Consider the following 25944-nt stretch of genomic DNA (forward strand, 5'->3'; position numbering starts at 1 on the left):
GATTCCAGGTATCAACAACCAAATATATTAAATAACATCCTTTGGAAAAACTGTTTAGTTCCTAACTTGATTAGGAAGAATAGAAATGAAAATCTATATATTACACAATTCTTTTCTTTACTCGTTCATCAGATGAGCGCATTGCTGGCTAGGCAGCATTTGTTGCTCAACCCTAATTGCCCAAATGAACTACATTGGTGTGGGTCTGAAGTCACACGTAGGCCACACCAGGAAAGGATGGCAGTTTCCTTAGCTCAAAAAAGGACATTAGTGAACCAGATGGATTTTTTTTTCAACAATCAACAATGGATTTGTGGTCATCATTGGACTCTTAATTCCAGATATTTATACAATTCATATTCCACTATGACAGGATTTGAACCCAGTTCCCCAGAACATTATCTGGGTCTCTGGTTTAATAGTCCAGTGATAATACCAGTTGGCCATTGCCTTCTCTGATATATATATGTCTCTCTCTCTCTCTCTCTCTCTCTCTCTCACACACTCACACACACACACTTAACTTTAAAACATATAGGATCAAGCATAACTTCACAATGCTCTTTTATTACATCACATCTTCAAAAATAACACTTAAAAGATTTAAATTTTCTTTCAAGATGTGCAAAAATGTGCATTTACAACCAAAGAATCTTGTTGCAGAGAAGGAAGCCATTGGTTGATCATGCTGGCATGTTAACAGCTATCTAATTTAAACCCACAGCTCAGCTTTGACCCCCATTAGCCTTCTAAATTAGTCTTAATTTGTTTTTCAATTACTTTTTAAAGTCACGATAAAATCTGATTCCATCAAATTTTCTGATAGTGTATGCTAAATCTTGATTAGCTGTGAAAGTAATTTCTCCTAATCTCCCACCTAGTTCTTTTGTCAAGCATTATAAATCAGTGATCTCTGGTTACTAACCTATTTGCTCACACAATCAGTTCTTCCCTACTTGCTCTATCAAACACAATTTTTCACAATATTAACATTTTATTAATCCATTTTAGACTTTTCATTGTATGGCAGTATAACAATTTTACACACTCACTTTAACTCTTAAAAATCAGCGAGCTTGAGTTGTTAAAAAACGAAGAAAATTCCAAATGTTTTCTTTCATCCTTTAAAGACCTATCAACTTCTTTTACTAATGTTTGCTTCATGTTTTGAATTTTCATCAGTTATTAATAAGTGATAATTGTCTGGGTCAAGTCATTCCTCATTCCAATTTATTTCAATGTGATAAACATATCCTCCTGTCTCTACTGTGGCCTTCATTAAGGTTGAGATTTTGTAAATGTTGCTATAATTACAGTTATTACTTTGGCGAGCATAAAAATATACAGTCAACCCATTCAATTTTTACAGCAGTTATAGAATTTAAAAGATTTGGATTGTCACTTACCATCATATTTTCATCTGCATTTTCAACACCACCATCTTCAAGAACAATACTGGAGATATAAGACTCACATGCGAAGATCAGTTTTCCACACACTTGATCAAGTAGGACCTAGTACAGAAGCACTGCATCACTTTGTGCACTACTGCAAAATTCTACTCTAACTAAAACCTCCTTCGTGCATCACAACTTACAGTAGTTAATGAATTTTAGTTGAAATACCTCCCAATGTGAGTAATAGGAAAATTAAGACTGAGAAGTAAAAGTATCAGAAGAGATATTACGTATGACCATTATTTCCTACACATCATTCTATAACTGGGTATCCTCTATATAATTATTACTGATTTTAAAAAAAGTAGTGTTCAATCTGCTCTGAAACCTATTTCCTAATGTTTAAAAAAAAACATCATTATCAAGAATAGCATTGACTGCCTAGTCTCAATTATCCTTGAACTAATTGGTTTGCTTCGATGTTTATAAGAAAATTTTAAGTAAAATCATATTTCTGTGGATCTCGAGTCCCATGTCGGTCATAGCAAGTAAGGACAGCAGAGTTCTCTCTGTAAAAGTACATTAATGAAACAATGGTTCCCTCAAGCCCACCAAATAAAATGAAAATGGCTGATTAATTGTCATTAATTAAGCTTTTTAAATTCCTGACTTTATTGAATTCAAATTTCACCATCTGCCACATCCTATAACTAAACTATATAATTGACATCAACACTGTGCAACTGCCTCTCTGCAGATATTTAATATCAGGATAATTCTAAAATGTTTCCCATAGACAATCTGATTTTCTAAGATTCCCCAGTTACTGAACTTTCAATTTTAGTAATCTCTTCAGGGAAGTGAAGGAAGTTACTTTATATAAAGTAAGACAGAATAAAAACAACCTTTGACCATTATCAGGCATTTCCAGAAATAGGATTTGTGGAAGTATGCGAACTGGTTATTCATCTACTTGTGGCAGAATCATACTTGAAACAAGAAGGAAGAGTACATGAAATAAAAAAGATGATTTGAAGAGTCGGCAGCTTAGAAACATTTCTCCAAAATCAATTACAAAATTGCTATAACTCTGGAGGTTTGTTTTCATTTTTCTTTTGTAGAGTTTATACAAGTGGAGGTTTGCTTATTTTTCATGATATCAATGCAAACACACCTGTGTGTCCTTGGGTGTCTCACACTGAGCCTGACAGAGCTTATACAAGGTTTCAACTGCAGGGCTTATGATTTCTGGGGGAGAACAGAATGCATTTATCCAATTCTGGACCCCATCTGTTTAAAAAAAACATAATTAGCAACATCATAATTTTATAAATAGGCTTGTTAAGTAGGGATTAGAGAGTGACCAAAGCCAAAAAAAGGTATTAACTTTCCTTGCAATGAAGAATCATGTAACTACAGGCAAATTTTATCATTTGTAGCAAAATGCAAATCATTCTTGATCACTTCAAATGGTAAGAATGAAGAGACTCCAAGTGGGTCAGAATGTTAGCTGTCCCTTTGCTTACCTTCTGTCGTTGTCAACACTTTGGACCAGTGGTATTTGCATTAAATCACAAAACATGACCTCAACATTCAGTGCAAATCACACATCTAACACAAGATAAAACCCATAATAACACCAGAATGTTAACTTTGCTACGTTATGTACATGCGAAATGAAGGAAAAAACTACAGCAGTTTATCGCAAACCACTTTCTAACGCAACTTGCATTTCCCCAACTGCATTAAATAAAAAGATCTGAAATGTTATTCCACACCACTTACCTATCAATTTAGACCTAGTTGCATCAGACAAATGCTGAGCAATGTTTCCAATGACATTGAGAATGTGGCTTGTGCTGCTGTCTATATTCTTCGACCTGTAAATATAAAAGAAACAATGTCATAAGGCTACAAACAGGAACAAGACAAGGCCATTTGACCTCTCAAGCCTGCTCACCATTCAACAGACATGGATGATCATTCCCAGAGATTATTTCTTCTTTCATGCCATTTTTGCATAGTCCTCAATTGTCTGATGTTAAAAAAAAACGACCTAGTGACTTTTTAAACACACGTGACCTAGGGTCCATAGCTTTCTGGGGTAAAAAATTCCATTTCATTTCAGTTCTAACAGAGTGTCCTCTTATTCTGTAACATAGTCCTCCAGTTCAGTGCTCACCCACAAATCAAAGAATCTTATCAATATCTGTGCAGTCAAGGTTCTGCAAAATCTTATGTTTCAATAAGAGTAATTCTTCTAAACTTCGACAAATAAAAAGGTCTAAGTTAATCCCTTCATTCCAGGAATCAACCTAGTGAATTGCTTTTGAAATACCTCCAATGCAAAATCTTTTAAGTATAGGGAACAATGGTGCACCCTCACCAACACCTTGGAGATCCACACAGCATCATGTTTTCATAGTATTTCATATTATTAATCCTTCTTCTAAAAATATACAGGCAAGTCATATACTTACCTTAAACAAGCATTAGCATTGTTTGATACTCAAGGTTAACATATCGTAAATTACATACTAAAGTTTCACCCTGAAGATCTACAAAAAAAAACACCATAGAACATATTCCAAATAAAATGTTCTTCAAATTATGGAGTAAGGGAATTAATTATATTCACAAAAGAACATTCACTATACATTAGAATGCGGCACCCAACCACACAGATGCTATTTAATAACTTGTGCCAAATCAATAGACCTAAATGCCCCTGATAAAAACTATATAGTTGTGACCTCAAAAGTTGAATCATAATATGTAATACTTTCCAGCCTTATTGAAATGAACATGTACAGTAGATAGTATCTGAGGAGCTGGAATAACATGAAAGCTTTTGAAAAGCAGAACAGCCATATTAGGTTCATACTTTTTTTTCAGCTTGCATTGATGCGGTACAAGAGCATTCCATTGCAAATTCATACAATACAAACCTGTAAACATTATCCCAAGAAATTATAATCTTGTCATAATTCAACTTTGGAGATGATCCTGCAACTTTAGAAAGTAACATCCAGGCAGCAGGAGCATGCTCAGCCTCAGTATGGGAGATCAGGCATTTTATGAACATCGAATCGAATAGATTTTGACGAGACCACAAAAGGAAAGCTTTGGTGAGATAACGACTATGGAAAGAGAACAAAGTCAATTTCATACCTCTGGTATTTGTACTATTAGCAGAAAAAAGGATAATTCAATATCAACATTATTGAAAACGTTACTCTGCCCAGAAAAATTCTCTTTCTCCTCTTTCCCAACTTCTAATAAAAGCCTACTAAAAATTCAGATTGTGATAATCCTCGACTACCGTTGTATTACATCAATAGATTTAGTGGGTTTGGAGAAGATTTGTAGCTCAAGTTGAGGTTCTGGATGTAGGTTTGCGCGCTGAGCTGAAAGTTTCATTTTCAGACATTTCATGATCATACTCAGCAGCATCATCAGTGAGCCTCCGGTGAAGCACTGGTGTTGGTGATCCACTTTCTATTTATGTGTTTAGCTTGCCTTGGGTTGGTGATGTCATTTCCTGTTCTTTTTCTCAGACGGTGGTAAATGGGGTCCTATTTGTTGAGAGAGTTCTGGCTGGAATACTATACTTCTAGGAATTCTGGTATGTGTCTTTCTTTGTCTTGTCCTGGGATGGTTGTGTTGTCCTAGTCAAAGCGGTGTCCTTCCTCATCAATAAGGATACTAGTGAGAGTGACTAGTTGACGTTCATGTCCAATATAGAGTTTGTTACAATTCTTGCAAGGTATTTTGTAATTGACATTAGTTTTGCTTGTTGTCTCTGTATGGTCTTTCAAGTTCATTAGCTGCTGTTTTAGTGTGTTGGTGGGTTTGTGGGCTACCATGATGCCAAGAGGTCTGAGTAGTCTGGCAATCATTTCAGAGTCATTGGAGTGTGGCTAGGGTTTCCAGACGCATTTTATCTGCTTGTTTGGGATTGTTGCTGAGAAATCGGCAGATGTGTTCATTGTGTACCCATTCTTTTTGAATATGCTGTATGGGTGTCTATTGTCTGTACAGACACCAAGCAAAACTAATGTCGTTTAAAAAATACCTTGCAAAACTGTAACAAACACAACATTGGAGAAACAGGCAGAAAATGAGCCACCAGGATACGTGAACATCAACTAGCCACAAAAAGACATGACCAACTCTCACTAGTATCCAGTTATATAGACAAGGAAGGACACTACGTCAACTGGGACGACGCAGCCACCCTCGGACAAGCCAAACAAGACATGTATGAGAATTCTTAGAAGCATGACATTTCAACTGGAACTCTACCAACACACACAGTGACTCGGACCCCATTTACCCTCTGAGAAAAAGAACAGGAAATGACATCACCACAAGAAATGACATCAACAACCCAAGGAAACCTAAACACATAAATAGAAAGCAGGTCACAAACACCAGTGCTTCACCGGAGGCTCACTGATGATGTTATCTAGTATCGTGACGAAACAACTGAAAAAGAACATTCCAGCTCAGCGAGCAAACTTACACCCATAGACAAATTTGTTAAAGAATCTCTTGCTTCAGTTCAGCCATCTAATTTGCAATTGGAACACAGCTTTTGACATCAAAACATAAGTTTAAAGAAAATGCTACAAGGTTTGACTAGAAGTGCCAAGGACAAGGTCAGATAGATCAAATCGTAAAGAAGAAAATGTTTCCAGTAGGAAGGAACACTCAGTTTCAAGTAACAATGTTGTGAAACTTGAAAGGGTTCAGAAAATATTGTCAGGGTTGGAGGGTTTGAGCTGCAGGGACAGGTTGAATAGGCTGGGGCGATTTTCCCTGGAGGCTGAAGAGTGACCTTATAGGAGGTTTATAAAGTCATAAGGGGTATGGATAGGGTAAACAGACAAGGGGGAGTCCAGAACCAGAGAGGGCATAAGTTCCGGGTGGGAACTTATGGAATAGCATAGGTTAGATGGGCTTCTATTCCACAGGTCAGCATAACATCGAGGGTCGAAGGGCTGGTACTGCACTGCAATGTTCTATACCTTAGTTCTTGATTTTCAAGTGCAAGATATCCCAAAATATCCCAGGTCAATCTCTGATATTTGTCTTCTTCACTAAAATGTCTGTAATCCTTGATTTGTTGTATTATCACTTGATTCAGACACTCCAATGCTTTTTCCTGCACTGCAGTCTCAGAATCAATTACAACAGGGATGACTCCATTCATCCATGCCTTTTGCAGAACAGAGTTACTGGGTTGAGCCTGCAAGAAATATATGGAAAACAATGAGCATGTCATTACATCCTGAAATAGCTAATGGTTTTTTAAAAAAAATTTAAGCCATAAGTTTCACAATCAATTCCACCAACTTCAACATTTTGCTATTTAGATACAACTAAAGATTTTTTTCCTTCCAAGTACAGATGTGAAAAATAAAAAGCATTTTCAACTGCAAATTGGGACTTCTTTGTAAACCAAGTAATTCTACCCAAAACAAAAATAAATATCAAATTAAATATGGCCTAGTGGTATTATCACCAGGCTATTAACCCAGAAATTTAGCAAACGTTCTGGGGACCTGGGTTTGAATCTTCCCAGGTGGAACTTAATTCCAGATTTTTAAATTGAATTTAAGATTTGACCATATCAATTGTTAGAAAAACCCATCTGATTCATTAATGTGCTTTAGGGAAGGCAATCTACCATCTTCACTTGATCTGGCCTACATGCAACTCCAGACCCACAATAAGCGATGGATACAAGGCCCACTGAAGTCTCAACAAAGAAATGAAGCTGGATAGATGATCTGGCATCAACTGAGGCACCAGAGAAGACAATGGCAGAAACAGCCCTGTCGACCCTGCAAAATCCTCTTTGCTAACGTCTAGGGGCTAGTATCAAAATTGGAAGAGCTGTCTCATAGCCTGACATTGTCTGTCAGGTATGATTCCATGAGCATGACTATGTATGACCATCACCACTGGGACAAGACATATCCAGTAGGAGGTAGTGGCATAGTTGTGTACAGTCAGAAAGGAATTGGCCTGGGAATCATCATTGGAATCTTCAACATTGACTCCAGACTACACAAAGTAGTCTTGATATCACATGGAGTGAATTAAATTGGTATTGGTGATGCTGGAGATTGTTGGAGGATCTAAGCTCTGTAGTCTTGCTACATTCAGTTGTGAATAGTGGTGGACAATTAAACAAATCACTGGTGGAGGAGGCTCCACAAGTATCCTTTTCCTTACTGATGAAAGAGAGCAACTTCAGTGCAAAAGCTAAGACTGAAGCACCAGCAGTAATCTTCAGCCAGAAGTGCCAAATGGATGATCCATCTCAGCCTCCTCCAATCATCTCCAGCATCACCAATACCAATTCAATTCACTCCATGTGATATTAAGAAATCATTGGAGGCACTGGATAGAGCAAGGGCAATGGGCCCTGACAACATTCTGGCTATAATACTCGTGACTTGTGCTCCAAACTTTGCTGTTCCCTTAGCCAAGCTGTGTCAACACAGCTAGAACACTGGCAACAATGTAGACAATGTGGAAAATCACACGGGTATGTCCTAAAAATAGTTGAAAATGTGTTGCTGGAAAAGCGCAGCAGGTCAGGCAGCATCCAAGGAGCAGGAGAATTGATGTTTCGGGCATGAGCCCTTCTTCAGGAGCCCTGAAGGGCTCATGCCCGAAACGTCGATTATCTTGCTCCTTGGATGCTGCCTGACTTGCTGCGCTTTTCCAGCAACACATTTTCAGCTCTGATCTCCAGCATCTGCAGTCCTCACCATGTCCTAAAAATAAACAAGCCAAATTCAACCCAGCCAATTATGGCCCCGTCAGTTGATTATCAGTAAAATGATGGAAAGTTTTTTTAGATTAAATTACTTACAGTGTGGAAACAGGCCCTTTGGCCCAACAAGTCCACTTCAACCCTCCGAAGCACAATCCACCCAGACCCAATCCCCCACACTTACCCCTTCAACTAACACCACGGGCAATTTAGCATGGCCAGGTCACCTAACCTGCATATTTTTGACTGTGGGAGGAAACTGGAGCACCCGGAGGAAGCCCATGCAGACACGGGGAGAATGTGCAAACTCCACACAGTCGCCCGAGGCAGGAAAATGTCATTAATGGTATTATCAGGCAGCACCTGCTCAGCAACAACCTGCTCAGTGACCCCAGTTTGGAATCCACCAGGGCCACTCAGCTTCTGACATAATTAAAGCTTTGGTGCAAACCTAGACAAAAAAAAAAGAGGTGAACTTCAGAGGAGAGGAGAGAGTGACAGTCTTTGACATCTAGGATGTATTCGATAAAGCGTGGCATCAAGGAGCCTGGCAACCACTGGAATCAATGGATATCATGGGGCCAACTCTCCAAGGGTTGGAGTAATACATGTCATGTAGGAAGATGATTGTGATTGTAAGACAGCCATCATCTCAGCTCCAGGATATCTCTGCAAGATTTTGTTAGGATGGTGTCCTAGGCCCAATCATCTTTAGCTGTTGCATCAGTGACCTTCCCTCCATCATAAGGTTAGAACTGAGGACGTTCACCATTGATTGTATAATGCTCGGCACCAAACACGACTCAAATACTGAAGCATGTTCAAATGCAACAAAATTCGGACAGTATCCAGGCTTGGGATGACAAATGGCAAGTAACATTTGTGCCACACAAATGCTAGGCAATGGCCATCTCCTATAAAGAGACAGACAGGGTAACTACCACTCCTTGATATTCAATGGTGTTACCATCACTGAAACCCTATTAACATGCTGTGGGTTACTATTGACCAGAAGCTCAACTGGACTCGCCATTTAAGCACAGTGGCTGCAAGAGTAGGTCAGAGGCTTGGAATATCACAGCAACTAACTCACCACCTGACTACCCAAAGCCTGCCCACCATCTACAGTGCACAAGTCAGGAATGTGAAGAAATATTCGCCATATGTCTAGATGAGTACAGCTCCAATAACACTCAAGAAGCTGGACACCATCGAGGACAATTTAGGCATGGCCAATCCACTTAGCCTGTATATCTTTGGACTATGGGAGGAAACCGGAGCCATCCGAAAGAAACCCACACAGGGAGAATGTGCAAACTCCACACAGACAGTCGCCCAAGGCTGGAACTGAACCCAGGTCCCTGACGCTGTGAGGCAGCAATGCTAATCACTGAACCATCGTGCTGCCCTAATTAAATAAATGCTATTTACATTGATACAATGGCACTGCAAGTAGCAAGGCAATATAGACACTCTATCATTTTCTTAATGTTTTCATTGAAATGATAGACTCAGCAACTTGCAAAGAGATGGTGTAGCCATGGGATTTCCTCTTTGTTCGTTTCTGTGGCATTCGTAGAGAGGAGATTCTAAATACTTTTTTAAATGGAATCAGCTTTGACATCCTATCTCAGACACGCTTTTGATCTGTCCAGACGAAGTCTGCAATTTTCGAAACTATAGCTAATTAAGAGATCAAAAATTAGGCACTCCACGACAGTCTACCAAAGACCTATCTTTCCCAGTCAGTCTACATCATTGGATTCATATAACTTTACACATTATTAATAAGATTAGCCTTAGTAGCAAACTTGCAAATAGAATCCCAGCCATTTGTTACCTTGTAAATTTGATGGAGGGAAATCAGCTGCAGAATAATGGATATCCTCATGAAAAAAAAAACCTTTGTTCACTGCACACCACACAGACTCACAAATGGGCAAATCTACTTTTTTGGTGCTCGAAGGTTTCCAGTCAATTTACACTACAATGCTTGAATATTTGCAGTTCACATGTACAATGTGCCAGTGAGATAGACTTGTCAAAGTTTTCATACATTTATTAAAAGTATTTCTTTTTAAAATGCTCATGCATCTAGTTTGAAAAAAAAATCATACCAGCAGAAGATCAGTGATTGACTGCAATGCCTGCTTGCGTACAGATACAGCAGGATCTCGACAATGATCCTGTAACATCGACAGATCTTCTTGGGTGCAGCTGACAAGATTATGCTTTAAAATGCTTACAAACAGCTGTAGGTATGGAGCACAAAATAGATCATTTGCTATCACATTGATGTATCAGGAAATTAAAATCTAATTAAGCCCCAAATAGAATTCAGCAACATATTTTCGGTAACATTCTCCTATTTGACAGCCGTTAAACTGAAGGAATAGCGAACTAATTAATTTATTGTGTGTGGAAAACAAGAAAACATCAATGTATTATGCACTGCTCAAGGATTTTGTTAAAACAGCATTCACTAATGACTAATGAGTTTGAGAGACAAATACTATAACTAAATTAAAATTTTCTTTTAAAATTCTGCCTATGGTTATGGGTCTGATAAACCTTACATGCCTGTTGTGTAGTATGTAATTTTGTAATGAACAAAACAAAAGGAATGGCTTATTTACCTATGCATCTGCAATTAAAATAGTAATTTTGTAAAATTCAGGTCTTTACATTTCTAACCACAGCATGAATTTGCCTAAATAATCAGCTATTTTGGAAAGGCCTAGGGCCTGGCCTGCTCAGAGCTCTGAAAAGATAATGCCGTCTTGGTTTCATTAAGACATGAAACCTGGAGGTTTGCTTTACAGTTTGCTCCATCAATTAATAAATGCTGAGGATTCAGCTATTTTTATTTTTGCCAATTCATCTTAGAGTTTTTCCTGCAGTAAAGGCTATTCAGTTCCATCGCACTCGTGCTGGCTGTCAGAGCTTTCCTCACAGTTCTATTTCCTTGCTTCCACATCAAACCCCTTATACTTGAAACATTTTCTCAAATATTTATCCTTTAAAATTATTGAGCTTTCTTTCACTGACATTCCACAACTAACATTTGATTCATCTGAATTTGGCATATCGCAAAATTTCAGCTGAGAAGAAGTCATCAGCCATTTCTGTCAGCAGAACATCAAATCCAACTGAGACAAGGATTCCAAGCGTTTCCAAGCAAGGTTGGTGAGCTGGTTTTGCCACCTGGGAAGGTGATTGCAGAATGCACAGAATTAAAACTGTTAGGAAATGCTCTGGGAATTTTTGACTTTTCTGTTAAAATTGTAATCTGTCCATAAGGCAGAATTACTCAGAACATTTTCATACTGACACTAATTCCCCATTCACTTTCTTTGCTAAGAGCTGAAAGGTCACTTGGCTGCCACTTCAGAGTCATCTCCTATATCGTAAAGCACCATTTGACTCAAAACTTCATGAGAGTCCATATGATCTGACAGGGCCCCTTTTCATACTAGATGTTAAAACTTGATCATATTTTTATTGTATTGTTTAAACAATTATTTGTATATATTTAACATTACTTCTTTACTTTTCAATAATGTAATCCTATTACTGAATTTTTTTTTACAATTTTATCAACTAATCCTTTCACTTATAAAATTTCATACAAATGAAGTGTGCAGTCTATTCTCCATTTCATTAAAAAGGAAAAATCTCTTTTAGGCTAATATTGCCCTAAGTTAACCTGCCAAAAGTGTTCACTTATGTCTCCAGAATTGTATTTTGGCTAACAACCATTCAAGCTATCAATCAACATTTTCCTGACATCACTTCGTCTCCTCTTCAGTTAAACACAATCCCGACACTTTGTGGTCTACCAACAAATGAGGTACTGTGTCCCATATTCAGGTCCAAAAAGACAGATTTAAATTGAGTTTTTCACAAACAGTGAGCACCTTCAAGCGCTTTATAACCAATGAAGTATTTCTGAAGTGTAATTACTGTTGTAACGTGCCCAGAGCAACAGTTCCAACAATAAATCTTATGGCGATTTTTTAAGTGAGCTGCAGATTTTGTGCTCAGCAGTCAAATTATGCCAAAGACCAATTGCATAGGACAAGCTCAAATTAAGTGAACTGACTACCATTGGAAAACTCAACACAGCTCCCAGCACAAACACAGGGAGGCCTGCTAAATTTAAGATTTTGTAAAAATAGACTATTTTGACTTGTCCTCCATAGCCATAATTTGTGAAAGGGAGTCGAGTAAATGAAATAATTGACAGTCAATTGACTGTTTTCACTGGTCATAAAGATCAGCAGACATATCTAGCTATAATACATGGCCAAACTAAAGAAATAATCAGTACACTGATATCAAACACATAATACCTGAATGGCTGATTTTCTGACAATGGTTCTCTCATCACCAGCTCTCAACCTCAACATGGTCATAATTTCTTTCACTGTTCAAAAGAAATGCAGGCTTAATATTTCACTAGTGAATTATAAGCATTTCAAAATGTGTAAAGCTCCTGAGATTGCCTTCAAACCACTGATACAAAAAAAGGGTTCTTTACAAACATTTTCAGATCGAATGCACGTATTCACAGTTTAATGCATTTTTAATGGACTTGAAAAATATTTGGAAATAAAAGCAAATTACTTGGCTGGTATATTTACAATTTGTTGAAATTGCTCAAAAATTGCTACATTATCCAAGATTTTCTTTTAAAATATTAAAACAATGGTCTCTGCTATATAATATGCACATTTAATGTACATTACAGTGTAATGGCTGACCTAATAGATTCCTTTCCTAGAGACCATTCTTTCTGCACAAGCAAAGAAGTTAAAATTAATAGACAGAATCAACACTAACTAAATTCCTCAAAATTATGATATCTTAATTCATGGAATATTGAATTCAATCACAAAAACAGTCATCTAAAAAGATCCTGTTTCGTTTCTTTTAAAAAAAGAATTTTACAAAACATTCCTATTAAAAAGCGAGGTACCTTTAGTCCCTCACAAAAGCAGAAGTTGCTGGAAAAGCTCAGACCTGAAATGTTAACTTTGATTTCTCTTCATAGATGCTTCCAGACCTGCTGAGCTTTCCCAGCAACTTCTATTTTTGATTTACAGCATCTGCTGTTCTTTCGGTTTTCAATCTTTAGTCCCTCCCTTGCTTAACTTTGTTTTCAAAAACTCAACTATATTTAGTTTCTTCCAAAGCCTTAACTTTTATTTGTACATCTTTTGTGCTCCCTTGTCTTCTAGCATTTTATTTACAATTTTCTCCTCCTAATAAAGCACTACAAGAATCTTAAGCATTTTGTTACAAAAGTCCACTTTAACAGAAAAAAAAACACAATCAACCAAAGACATTTTAGCTTCCAGTCAGAATTAAAGGCAGTAATGCAGTATCACAACTGCTACTTTGTAATAAAAATCATATTACTTACTGGACTCATTGTACATTTCAATCTAAGGCCAACAGCAAAGACACATTTCATCCAGATATGATTTTTTTTGTGCTCACCATTAGTAAATATTGAATCCCCAGGGTCTGTGACTTCAACACTTTTTAGAGTGTCCTTGCATTGGTTAGCAGTGGCTAGAAGTTTCAAAATGTTTGAAACAAAAATTTAATACACCAGTCCGTGATTTTTAATAATCTATATTTCACTGTAATGCCACTCAAGTAACCAATTGCAAAATGCAGTTTCAAGTGTGAAAGGATAGCAACTTTGTATTTCTAAATATGACTAAACCACAATGGAAACCCAATAATTCATAGTGCAAATCACCAAAAATAAAAATGCTAAGAGGAAATACAAAAAGGTAATCCAGGAATTGGACATTTCAGAAAATAAATAAAATCATGCTATTACAAAATCATGCAGCCTTTAGTGGGAAAAGAGCTTCAGTTCTAGCGTTTTGGAATAAGGAGAATGCTGGCAGTGATTCGCGATTTCAAAATCAGTGAAGAAAGGAAAGTACATGCAACACATAGTAGATTAAGACACTCAATACAATTGCAATTTATTGCTAGAAAGAGTAGACCAACGCATTTGAATTCAATACTTCCTAGAAGACTAACAACTAAACATAAAAGCTGAAAAATAAATTCAAGTTAGAAAATTGGCAGAGATTAATCAGTTGGTTCTAATTTGTTAAATTAAAAATGCCAAGCATCACTGTCTTCAGTGCAATGTATTGCAGATTCCTCTGCAGTATGCAGACAAAAGGAACTCTCCTAAAGACTGTGCAGTAACAAGAAACCAGATACACTGTGGAAAAAAAAGGATTGGAAGTGAAGAATGATTTGTATTGCCCTAATAAGGATGAAACCACGATTATTGATGTCATTTAAGACAGCAAAAGAAAACTTCTACATCAGTCCAAACCTGAAGAGTGGAGGAGTTTGCTTTTCTTAACAGAGAAAAATGAACATTTTCATATCAAAATAGTGTGAGTTAAAAAGATTATACAATCAATAAAAGGCAAATACAATTAGCCACAAAAGATTACAATAAGGAGTTATAGAGAAACAAGACAATCTGCACACAAGTTATAACAAGAAAGCAGATTCTAATTCAGATCAGAATTCAGGAATTCAAAATTTGAGAAAAATTGGAACATCAATGTAACATTTGAATCTCAGCAGAAAACATTGGTTGAGGGCAAGATGACTGAAAGTGCAGACAGGAAAGCGATTCATGCCAGAATTATTGCAAAAATGTATGGTGTGATGTGAAAATTAAAAATACACTGGAATGGTCTACTAAGTGGTTTCTGAAAGCAAACCCACCCCTAAATAGTTCATGTCAACAAACAGCTGACAAAAGGGTGGGTAAAGAATAGTGACTCTTACACGAAAGATTTGGACACTGGAATTAAATATCTAAATAGATGAAGCACTAACCTAGTCAAGTCAAAATAAATCCAATCAATTGCTAGAGGTATGTTAAAAACACTGTCCAAAACGTTGGTGCTACCCGATTTACAGAGTTTTTTCCAGCACATAACTTTTGTTTCAGATCTCCAGCATCTGTAATATGTTGCTTTTACCCTAGTAATATAATTCCTGGGGAATATTTACCTTCTTGATTACACCAACTAAACAAAGAATATTAATATTGTTGCCAACAAATCAATGCAAGCCAAAAACTTAGCATTAAAAAAGTGGTAAGATTTCAGATTTTGCAGCATTTTCACAATTGGAACCCAATACCCTTCACAGAAAGCAGAAACACAAGCAATTAGCCATTCCTAACATTAGGACAAATGATAAACACAGGAAGCCTGCATGCGGGTTTCAATTATAGCGGACTGACAGGGTCTTCAGTAACAGGTTACCAACATTTCTCACAATACAGCAAATGTGTTATTAACCTGTACCTATGGGGCCAGGACGGTACTGGTTGATCAGATATCCCAATTGATCAGAAGTGTACAATATAAAAAAAAAAAGACACAAATAGAAATGCAATGTTTACACACTTATGCTTTATTTATAGCATAAATCACAAATTTTGTTTAAGGCAAAGTTACATTTTTATTTAACAACACAGCCTTCTCATTCTCACATCAAATTGATTACTCTGATCGCAGAGATCACGATAATACAGTAAACTTCCTGTATTTCAGATATATTATTTTCACTTGTTTATTGTGAGCGCCAGTTCATAAGGTACTGGTTAAAACAAAGTTTGCTGTACTTGAATGGAGGAAGAAATTCCTATCACAATGGGACAAGTAATTTAGTTCATGTTGTTTGGTCAACATAAGAGGCCTGCAATCATCAAAACAAACTCACCATCACATTCTGCTGAATCTTGGTTGTCTGCAAATTCAATGCTTTTTAGTGCTTGTGGGGTCTTATGTCGAATGTTTGTGGCTAGGAAAACAAAAAAAATTAAGATTTCAATCTGAAGTCTATTGCTAAATTAACATTTAGAAGACTAAGTAATAAATACTAAATCACAATTCATAGTGTGATAAAATGAAAACTGGCACTGAAATAAACAACAGGTAATGCAAGGTATCAGCAATTTCGGCATGCCCCAAGATCCCAAACACAATTAAAGAGGGACAATTTGATTGACAGATTTTTTTTCTCCTATCAGATGCAAAGTTTTAACCTTAGATGCTATGAAACTATATTTTAGCTTTCTACAGTGATTAGTCGCTGCTTCTTGAGTTTTTAAAAGTTCATTGAAAAAAGATAATATGTTGTGGCATCAGAGGGAACTGTTACAATTGAATGGTTAAGCAAGAAGGCATCTTGCTCTCGGCCTCCAACAATGTCAGTCCATAAGCACAATAGCTCAGTTTCTCTCCCTTCCTGCAACAGCAGGGATTGAATGAGATCAATGTCAGTGAAGTCAAGATGTCCAACACTCCAACATGTACCATAACATGCAGCTTCATCCTCATGATGCTATTAGTGAAAAAAATAATTCTATCTAATTACCTTCACTTTCCATCTTGACAGAATTGCCAAGAGTATTCAATTCTCCACCTGACTGTCCATGAAATCCAGATTGTCTTCCAACTACAAAAGTTACTTTGAAGTGATTTTAACAGTACATAACTGCCTCCCTGAACTGATCAGTTGATTAGTTTATTATTTTGCAGTAACCTTTAGGAAGCCCCAAGCATGAGCAATTTCATTTAAAAGATACTGAAGTATTTTATTTTTCTTTAGACACTGACAAAGTCAAACTGGTATATAAAAACAACAGACCAAATCAAAACAGACAAGAATGCCAACAAAGAATAAGTACACTCAGCAGCAACCCAAAAGCTAAATAAATCTTTCCAGAAAAAGGTCCTTTATGATTTTAATGGTACTTACTTTGTAGCAATATCTCCTGAACATACATCACAGCTTTTGAAGTATTCAACTCTAGGCATTGTGCAAGACAACAGAGAGCTCTACTTCGGACTGAAGGAGCCTTATCGGAGCATCTACCCAAGATTACAAACTGGATCCAGTATTTGTGACATAGATACTTCTGATGTTCTGGAGGAATTGAGCCATCTGGTTCCCTCTCAGGCAATTCCATTAATGCCATTACCACATCCAAGGTAAAGTTTCTGTAAGCTACCTAAAGAAAGTCAGGAGGAACAGCACAAAATGCAACACATTTCAGAATATCTGGTGCATATGTATGCATCTTGTGAAAAGATGGGAAAATACTGTTTATAGTAACATGATGCAAAAGGTGTTCAAAGAAGAAACCGGGACCAAAGTAGCTTATAATTTTCATGGCCTGGGTGGTTATAGGTTGGAACAAACAAACAAACAAACCATCTCTTTATAGAAGCTATTGGAATTTTAATTCCATTAAAGTCAAGCTGGTTTTACAACTGATGGGAAATCCTTTTCCCAGAGGATTAACAAAGCTAAGATGTTTAAAACCTTCCTCACAACTTTTCTTATTTTAAATACAAATCGGAAAAATGCTGAAAATACAGAAGTCAGGCACCATGTGGACAGCATCATCCGATTAAAGTTTGTGAAATTGAAGAGAAAAACTACTTTTTGCTCTCCACAGATGTAACCTGACAAAGGTTTTGTTTGAATTCAAAACTTGATTTTCACTTTTTCTTACCTTGCTGTTTTGAGAGAATTTGTTCAACCAATGTAAAAATGCAACAAACTCCACAGAAGGAAGTTTCATCAGCAATTTCACTAGAGCCTGGGCACCATGTGTACGGTATTCCACTTTATCTGGCACCTATAACATAAAACTGCATCAAAGGCCAACATATGAAGCAACATAAGTTATTTATACAATGCACTGACATCATGACTGATTCTAACTCCACACTTGCTAATTTCTGACGTATTCCATATTCTTTAATGCCTTGGATAGAAAGCAAACTTTATTAAATTGAGCCAACATCTGTTGTTTTCTTGGGGGACGCATTCCACATTTCTGTCATTCTTTATATTAAGGTCTTTTCTAACTTCTCTCTTGAATAGTCTGGTTGTGTTGTTTTGTTCTAGCTTCCCTTAATCAGCTGATATTGTTCCTCTCTATGTGATGTAAAGAGAGCGATATCATTTATTTTAAAGCTAGGATTTCTGTTTTTTTTAAATTCATAATTATGAGTTTTCTTTGTGCCTGAAGTTAATAATTTCTGTAGCCATGGTGATTTCTCTGAACACTGTTTGAGAATTAATGGGTCTGTACGTATTGGTAGAATTTTATGACTGAACAAGATAAAAAAGCTCCAGTTTAGAAAGGTTAGGAGAGTTTTCCTTGGAGTTTAAAATAATCCTGTGAAATCCTTAGAATGGAGTGGCTGTATAAAACAGTACAATGAGAAGTGAAGGACACACAGTAAACTGGGTTACCTTAGAGTAAAGAATTAGTGTTAGACCTCTACCAGAAGTGCTGGAATAAAACTCTGATGAAACTGAAATTACAAGTGAGTTAAACCTACTGAGGTGATAGAAGTATTGTACAAGTGGTGCTTTGGGGACTATACAAAAGCTGTCTTTGCTTCTTTTCAATGTATAAAAGGCATGTTTTTAGATTAATGGGATCATACTTCAACCACGTGAATTTCTATTATAGGTAGATAGTTTGATTTATTTTCTTTTACCTTACCTTCTTTTTTTGCTAATAATAAATTGTTTTATTGATAGAACAAAAATCAACAGTACTGTATGCTTATGTTTCAGTAAGAGATCACTACACTAAAATCATAACATGTTTTTAGATTAAGCCAGATTTTATCAAGCCAGCTTCCTGTATGGTATCAGACTTGTCTGGTCATAAGTCATGAGTGGGGTGCTAGAAAAACAGAATTCTGAAACTGCCTAACCTGCTGTGCTTTTCCGGCACCCCACTCTCTTCTCGGATCTCCAGCATCTGCAATCCTCACTTTCCTGTTGTCTGGTAATAACTTGAGCTGGGATTATACACTTACCTAACCTACAAATAAAGTTTTAAAATCCCAAAATCCTCAATGAAATCCCCAGTCACCTTCTACATTCCAGGGAATACCAAGTTTTTGTTTATGTAATCTCACTTAATAAAATATCTGATGAATCCATACTGCCCTCTTCCAAAGGTCAATAATGTAATGCCTAGAAAAGTACAAAATACTCCAGATATGGACTAACGAGGGAACCCTTTGCTTCCACATATTGTATATTTTATAGTGAGAATCATAGAATCCCTACAGTCCACAATGGCCCTCTGAACCACATTCCACCCAGACCCACACTTTTATCATATTCCTGCAACACTATGGCTAGTCCAGCTAGCCTGCACATCACTAGACACAATGGGCAACTTACCATAGCCAATCTACCTAACCTGTACATCTTCAGAATATGGGAGGAAACGCAGGCACCCGGAAGAACCCAAGCAGGCATGGGGAGAATGTATAAACTCCACACACAGTTGCTGAAGGCTGGAATCAAACCTTGATCCCTGGTGCGTGAGCCAGCAGTGCTAACTGCTAACCCACTATTCTAGTTGTCCATTTGACTTCCAATTACTTTTCATATTTAATTATTTGTATAAGTGGACATTGTCAAATGTGTTGCAGACATTTAGTCCCCTGTCTAGGTGACATCCTCAGTGCTTGAGAGCCTCCTGTGAAGCACTTCTGTGATGTTTCCTCCGCCATTTGTAGTGGTTTGAATCTGCCGCTTCCGGTTGTCAGTTCCAGCTGTCCGTTGCAGTGGCCAGTATATTGGGTCCAGGTCGATGTGCTTATTGATTGAATCTGTGGATGAGTGCCATGCTTCTAGGAATTCCCTGGCTGTTCTCGGTTTGGCTTGTCCTGTAATAGTAGTGTTGTCCCAGTCGAATTCATGTTGCTTGTCATCTGCGTGTGTGGCTACTAAGGATAGCTGGTCATGAACTACGAAAGCAACCACCCCAACACACACAAAAGAAGTCGCATCAAGACACTATTCAAAAAGGGCCACAACACACTGCAGTACACCAGAACTGCAAAATAAGGAAGAAGAACACCTATACAATGTATTCGCCAAAAACGAATACCCGTGCAATTTCATCAACAGATGCCTAAGGGAAAGACAATAGAACGAGGACATGCCGCAACCCAAAGGACGAGCCACACTACCATACATCAAGAGCATTTCCGAACTGACAGCCATACTACTACGACCACTGGGACTCATAACAGCACACAAACCAACAGCTACTCTCAGACAACAACTCACCAGAACGAAGGACCCAATACCCAGCATGAGCAAAACCAATGTCGTGTACAAAATCCCATGCAATGACTGCACAAAACACAACATAGGACAAACAGGAAGTACAGCTAACGATCCACATCCATGAACACCAACTAACCACGAAACGACACGACCAGCTATCCTTAGTAGCCACACACGCAGATGACAAGCAACAGGAGTTCAACTGGGACAACACTACTATTGTAGGACAAACCAAACAGAGAACAGCCAGGGAATTCCTAGAGGCATGGCACTGATCCACAGATTCAAATCAATAAGCACATCGACATGGACCCAATATACCGACGACTGCAACGGACAGCTGGAACTGACAACCGGAAGCGGCAGATTCAAACCACTACAAATGGCGGAGGAAACATCACAGAAGCGTTTGGCAGGAGGTTCCCAAGCACTGAGGATGTCACCTAGACAGGGGACGAAACATCTGCAACACCAATTCCCAGCTCGGCAAACAGAACCACAACGAGCACTCGAGCTACAAATCTTCTCACAAACATTGTCAAATATTTTGATTTCTAGTCTTTGGGCTTTTTGAATTTTAAAAAAACAAAATTCTGAACTATCATTTTTGGATCCAAAAACTTCACACTTGCTCAAACGGAAATCTGCTAGCTTCACTCAATCAATTACAAATAACCACTGCAATTTTACATACTTATACACTATAGTTTAGGTCACTCGCAAACTTGGACACATGGTTCTTTATTGTGTGATCAGAGCCATTACCAATTGGATAAGGACCCGGTACAGATCCTTATGATCCTTATTTATTTCAATAGCAGTTTCCATAGTATTTATGGAACAGATTACAAGATTGCATTTGTACTCCACACAAAGCTTCAAATATCCTAAGCGATAATAAGCTCCACATTTTCCAGGCATAGAAATTTCTTCAGTGACTTTAACCAATTGTCAAAATAAGAAATTTTTCCAGAATTCCAAACTGGATTTATTAGTGATGGCCTATATTTTTGGCCACTTATTCTCATCATGTCTGCAAATAAAAATATCTTTTAAAAGGACAAGCTCTTTCTAATCATGAAGACCACTATCACCTTATCCCACACTATTTTAAAAGATAGTTCGAGTACATTCAAGAACACCTATTGCTTCTCTGCCACTGCCAGAATATTAGTGAGTTTTAAGAAGATTTGTAGCTCAGGTTGAGGTTCTGGATGTCAGCTTGCTCGCTGAGCTGGAAGGTTTGGTTTCAGACGTTTCATCACCATATTAGGTAACATCATAAGTGAGCCTCCGGATTAAGCACTAGTGGTATCTATTTATGTGCTTTTAGGTTTCCATGGGTTGGTGATGTCATTTGCTGTTCTTTTTCTTAGGGAGTGGTAAATGGGATCCAAGTCAATGTATTCGTGGATAGAGTTCCGGTTGGAATGCCACAGGAAATGATGTCCTCAAACCTACATCCACTGCCCTGATTTTTGTTTTAAATCTCATTGCCGATGTCTTAAAAAAAAAGAGTCCTAAAATTGTAAATGTCCACAATCCAAAGAAGTGCAAGCCAGGTGAATTGGCAATGTAAGTTGCCCATAGTGTTCAGGGATGTATAGGTTAGGTGCAGTAGTCAAGGGTCTGGATTAGTGGTGCTGGAAGAACACAGCAGTTCAGGCAGCCCTGATGAAGGGCTTTTGCCCGAAACGTCGATTTTACTGCTCCTCGGATGCTGCCTGAACTGTTGTGCTCTTTCAGCACGACTAATCCAGAATCTGGTTTTTAGCATCTGCAGTTATTGTTTTTGCCCTGCAGTAGTCAAGGGAAATATACAATAATAGGAAAGGGGAATGGATCTAGGTGGAACACTCTTCGGAGGGTCGGTGTGGACTTACTGTGCAAAATGGCCTGTTTTCACACTGTAGGGATTCGATGAAGAGTATTTTCTTGGAATTTGTCCTGGTCCACGACTAAATTTGGTCTAAGAATGTTCCCAAGACCAGGGCTCATGTTGAAATTTGGGCAGAAGTTCCAAGCAAATTACCACATGGATCTTTACTGAATAACATGCATGTGCTCAGATATTCCAGTTTTCAGTAGGTATTTAGATATTTTTAATTAACTGATGTCATAGGAAGTGAAATGCATTTCTCAAGAATCTCAGTTAGCCAAGACAAGCTGACATGCCAAACAGTTCTGGGGAAATGAATCAGAGTTTTGCTTAGTTGGTAACAAGTTATGAGGACAAGATCCAATATGAGTTTGTGCACATAGTTTAGGTGTTGATGGATGGTCACACTACTGGAGGGAGTCATCTTCCAAAGTGAAAATTAAATTTCACATTTGCCCTTTGCAGTCAGTGGGATTTTATTATGTGTAAATTAGTTGTCATATTACCCACATAAATGACAGTATGTCAAAAATAACCCATTGGTAGTAAAGTGCTGGGGACTGTCATGAACACAAAAGGCAATACGTATAGATGTAAGATCTTACTTTCAAAACAAAGATTTTTAGATCAGAAACAATTGTCAATTGTTCACAAACAGAAGTTTCCATCCCTAGCACAATCCCAAAACAATTCATAATGGCAGCCTATCTAAAGTCGGTCTCTCAGCTGATTTGTAGCCTTTGGTAAAATTGAAAACACCAATGGCTATTGAGTACAATTCAGCTAGATGGCACTGCAATCACCAGATTCCCTTCTTATTTGTCAAGGTGCAGCCAGAATAACCTGCAACAGCTTCCTTTTCTGCTCATACATGAACTCTTACGCCCTCCAAGTTATGATCACTTCAACTGAGGAACCTGAGCAAAGTGATACAAAAAAAAACTTCTGTGTAGATACCACCCATATCTAACTCAACATCACCTCTTCCAAGCACTCTAATTTCTAAATTATCATTCATTACTAGACTAAATATTGGAAGCAATTGCTCTGGTCTAGATCATAAACTGCATTCCTAGGCATAGAATCTATTCCACTTCCTGGCAATTATTTGAAGTTGAACAAGACCGTTCAAAATCTTGGTATTGTACTTGACCACAAAATGAACTCTGGACTACTTATCATTATGAACGCTGCCCAGTTCCAGTTCTGTAATGATCCACTTCAATACAAAAATCCTTTGATATCACTGGACTTGAATAGCTTAGATTTTGCAGTCAGTATACCTGCTGTTATTCAAACAAGATCCAGACCACTTCTCACTTGCCTCCAACATTTCACTCTTCGCAAAATGAGGTCACCCATAAATGTATTGCTTATGCCATACCTTGTATCATGCTCCATTCATCCTCTGCTCATTGACTTACATGACTCCTGTTAAATTTAAAAATCAAGGCAATACTTATCAAATCCCATCATGCCCTAACGCTCCTCGCTATCTTTGTAATGTCCCCACCACTCCATTTGTCTTAATGTTGCTTTATAACTTTGAAAAATAGCGATCGACAGCGTTCCTTTGAAGGAACTTTTGGATACAAATATTATAGATACAAGTTATAAAATTCAAAGCTAATTTTAAACTGACAATACGTAAGACAATATTTGCAGATATAAAGAACAGTTAAAAGAACACAACCAAATTCATTCTTCAAACTTGATTTCAGCATTTGCACATTAAAATAATGTCCAATTAGCATAATATGCATTGAAAACCACATTGAACTTCCACATATGACTCAGCCATTTCAATTAAAAATTTGCTTTTATTTTAATTTTCAAACTTTACCGATGGTGATGTTCGAAGTGGATTAGAGCAGAATAAGAAGCAAAAAAAAAAAATTGGCAAAGCTTGAGACAATGTTAAACCTACATTAATCATTACTTAGGCTGCACTCTGTTATTTTGGGTACCTGGCTTTTGGAAGCCTTTGACAGCCACAAAAAGGGTGCAGAATGTATTCACCCCAATGTTTTCAGGAGCGTGATGCAGTAGATAGAATGAACCAGACCAAAAAAAATTTAAAAGATTGAAAGGAGGTCTCAAAATGTCAAAAATAAAAGGAAAAACAGCTCCACTGGTTGATACAAATCAAAAAGTATCAACTAAAAGATTTCCATTAAAAATGTCCAAAGTAAAATTAGATTTTTTCCAATTCAAATTTGGAAACTCTATTGGAAATAAGAAAAATGTTAGTGGAAGTAAGTTTAAGTAGGAAATAGGGTAAAACTTTGCAGCGAGAGATTTAGGATGTTGCACACATTTAGAGCAACAATACAGGTGCAAGGAGTCAGTGATTGCCTGCTATAATCTGACACATTTAATCAGAAATTGCACAGAATATGCCAATTAATCTTTCAAGGTTTTAGTTGCCTGCAATTTCAATATCTAAAAAGATCAGCAACTGTGGTATTGCATTCACAAAAAGATTTTCAAACCTTAATACAGATGTGCTGCAGCAAAACTTGAAGTACAGGTAATGCAGTCTCTTCCACTCGATCCACAATATAACTATAAATAAAATGTTTCAAACTCATAACACTTTCTATTGCAAGATGGTTTAAAATCAATAACTTCTGTTGCTACGTAACTACTTTATACAAATATTCTCTTTATTAGAAAATTAGCAAACAAAAAACGCTCAAGTTAGCACTCAAAAATATGAATTGTTCAACAATAATCATCAAAACATTTGGGGCTTACCAACATAATTAAAACAATATTTGGGAGAATTTAGTTCATTTAGGAGCAACAAACCACACTTGCCATTGGTTTCCAAACTTTTCAAGAACTGATTATTTCTTAGATTCAAACTAGAATCAATGGAGTTTATTTCTGTGATTATTCAACAACCACATATTATGTTGCTACTAGGCATACAGAAAACAAACTACATGGGACCTTGATTTTTTTTAAATCTAGGAAGGCATATGTCCATATCCAGTCAGGATAGCTGTATTATAAAGTTATGGTATCAATCGAGCTGTATAGTATGGAAACAGACCCTTTGGTCCAATTCATCTGCACTGACCAGACATTCCCATTTGACATATTTGTCAGCATCTGGCCCATATCCCTCTAAACCCTTCCTATTCATATATCCATCCAGATGCCTTTTAAAATGAAGTCACTGCACCAATCTCCACTATTTCCTCTGGCAGCTCATTCCACGTTACTCTCTACATGCACTACTCCCTACATGAAAAAGTTACCCCTCAAGTCCTTTTAAAATGTCTCCTCTCTCAACTTAAACCGATGTCCTCTAATTTGGACTGCTTCACCCTCGGAAAAAAGACCTTGGCTATTTACCCTATCCATGCCCCTCAAGATTGTGTACCTATATAAGGTCACCTCTCAGGCTCTGAAGCTCCAGGAAAAATAGCCCCACCCTGTTCAGCCTCTCCCTAAAGCAGAAACCCTCCAGTCCCTGCAACATTCTTGTAAATCTTTTCTGCACCCTCTCATGTTGAACAACATCCTTCCTATAGAAAAGGTGACTAGAATTGTACGCAGTACTCTAAAAGTGGCCTCACTAAGTGGCATAGCTGCAACATGTTGTTTCAGTACTCTGACCAATGAAGGCAAACATGCCAAACACCTTCCTCACCTCCCTGTCCATCTGCAGCTCCGCTTTCAGAAACCAC

The 25944-nt window shown here is 37.5% G+C and overlaps 1 protein-coding gene across 1 annotated transcript in view; it reads right to left on the bottom strand.

Moving 5' to 3' along the window:
* ncapd3 (non-SMC condensin II complex, subunit D3) overlaps positions 1-25944 on the bottom strand; it is an 81593-nt gene that overhangs the window by 32824 nt on the left and 22825 nt on the right. The window contains exons 9-20 of the mRNA XM_072593177.1: positions 24739-24811; positions 17771-17896; positions 17011-17263; positions 15970-16050; positions 13690-13764; positions 12540-12613; positions 10305-10439; positions 6428-6648; positions 4346-4537; positions 3183-3277; positions 2572-2687; positions 1407-1514 (exon numbers count right to left, since the gene is read on the bottom strand). Coding sequence (XP_072449278.1) covers positions 1407-1514; positions 2572-2687; positions 3183-3277; positions 4346-4537; positions 6428-6648; positions 10305-10439; positions 12540-12613; positions 13690-13764; positions 15970-16050; positions 17011-17263; positions 17771-17896; positions 24739-24811 — 1549 coding nt within the window. The remainder of the gene's footprint in view (positions 1-1406; positions 1515-2571; positions 2688-3182; positions 3278-4345; positions 4538-6427; positions 6649-10304; positions 10440-12539; positions 12614-13689; positions 13765-15969; positions 16051-17010; positions 17264-17770; positions 17897-24738; positions 24812-25944) is intronic.

The sequence above is a fragment of the Chiloscyllium punctatum genome, chromosome 23, assembly GCF_047496795.1.
Source record: "Chiloscyllium punctatum isolate Juve2018m chromosome 23, sChiPun1.3, whole genome shotgun sequence".
NCBI classification, from domain to species: Eukaryota; Metazoa; Chordata; class Chondrichthyes; order Orectolobiformes; family Hemiscylliidae; genus Chiloscyllium; species Chiloscyllium punctatum.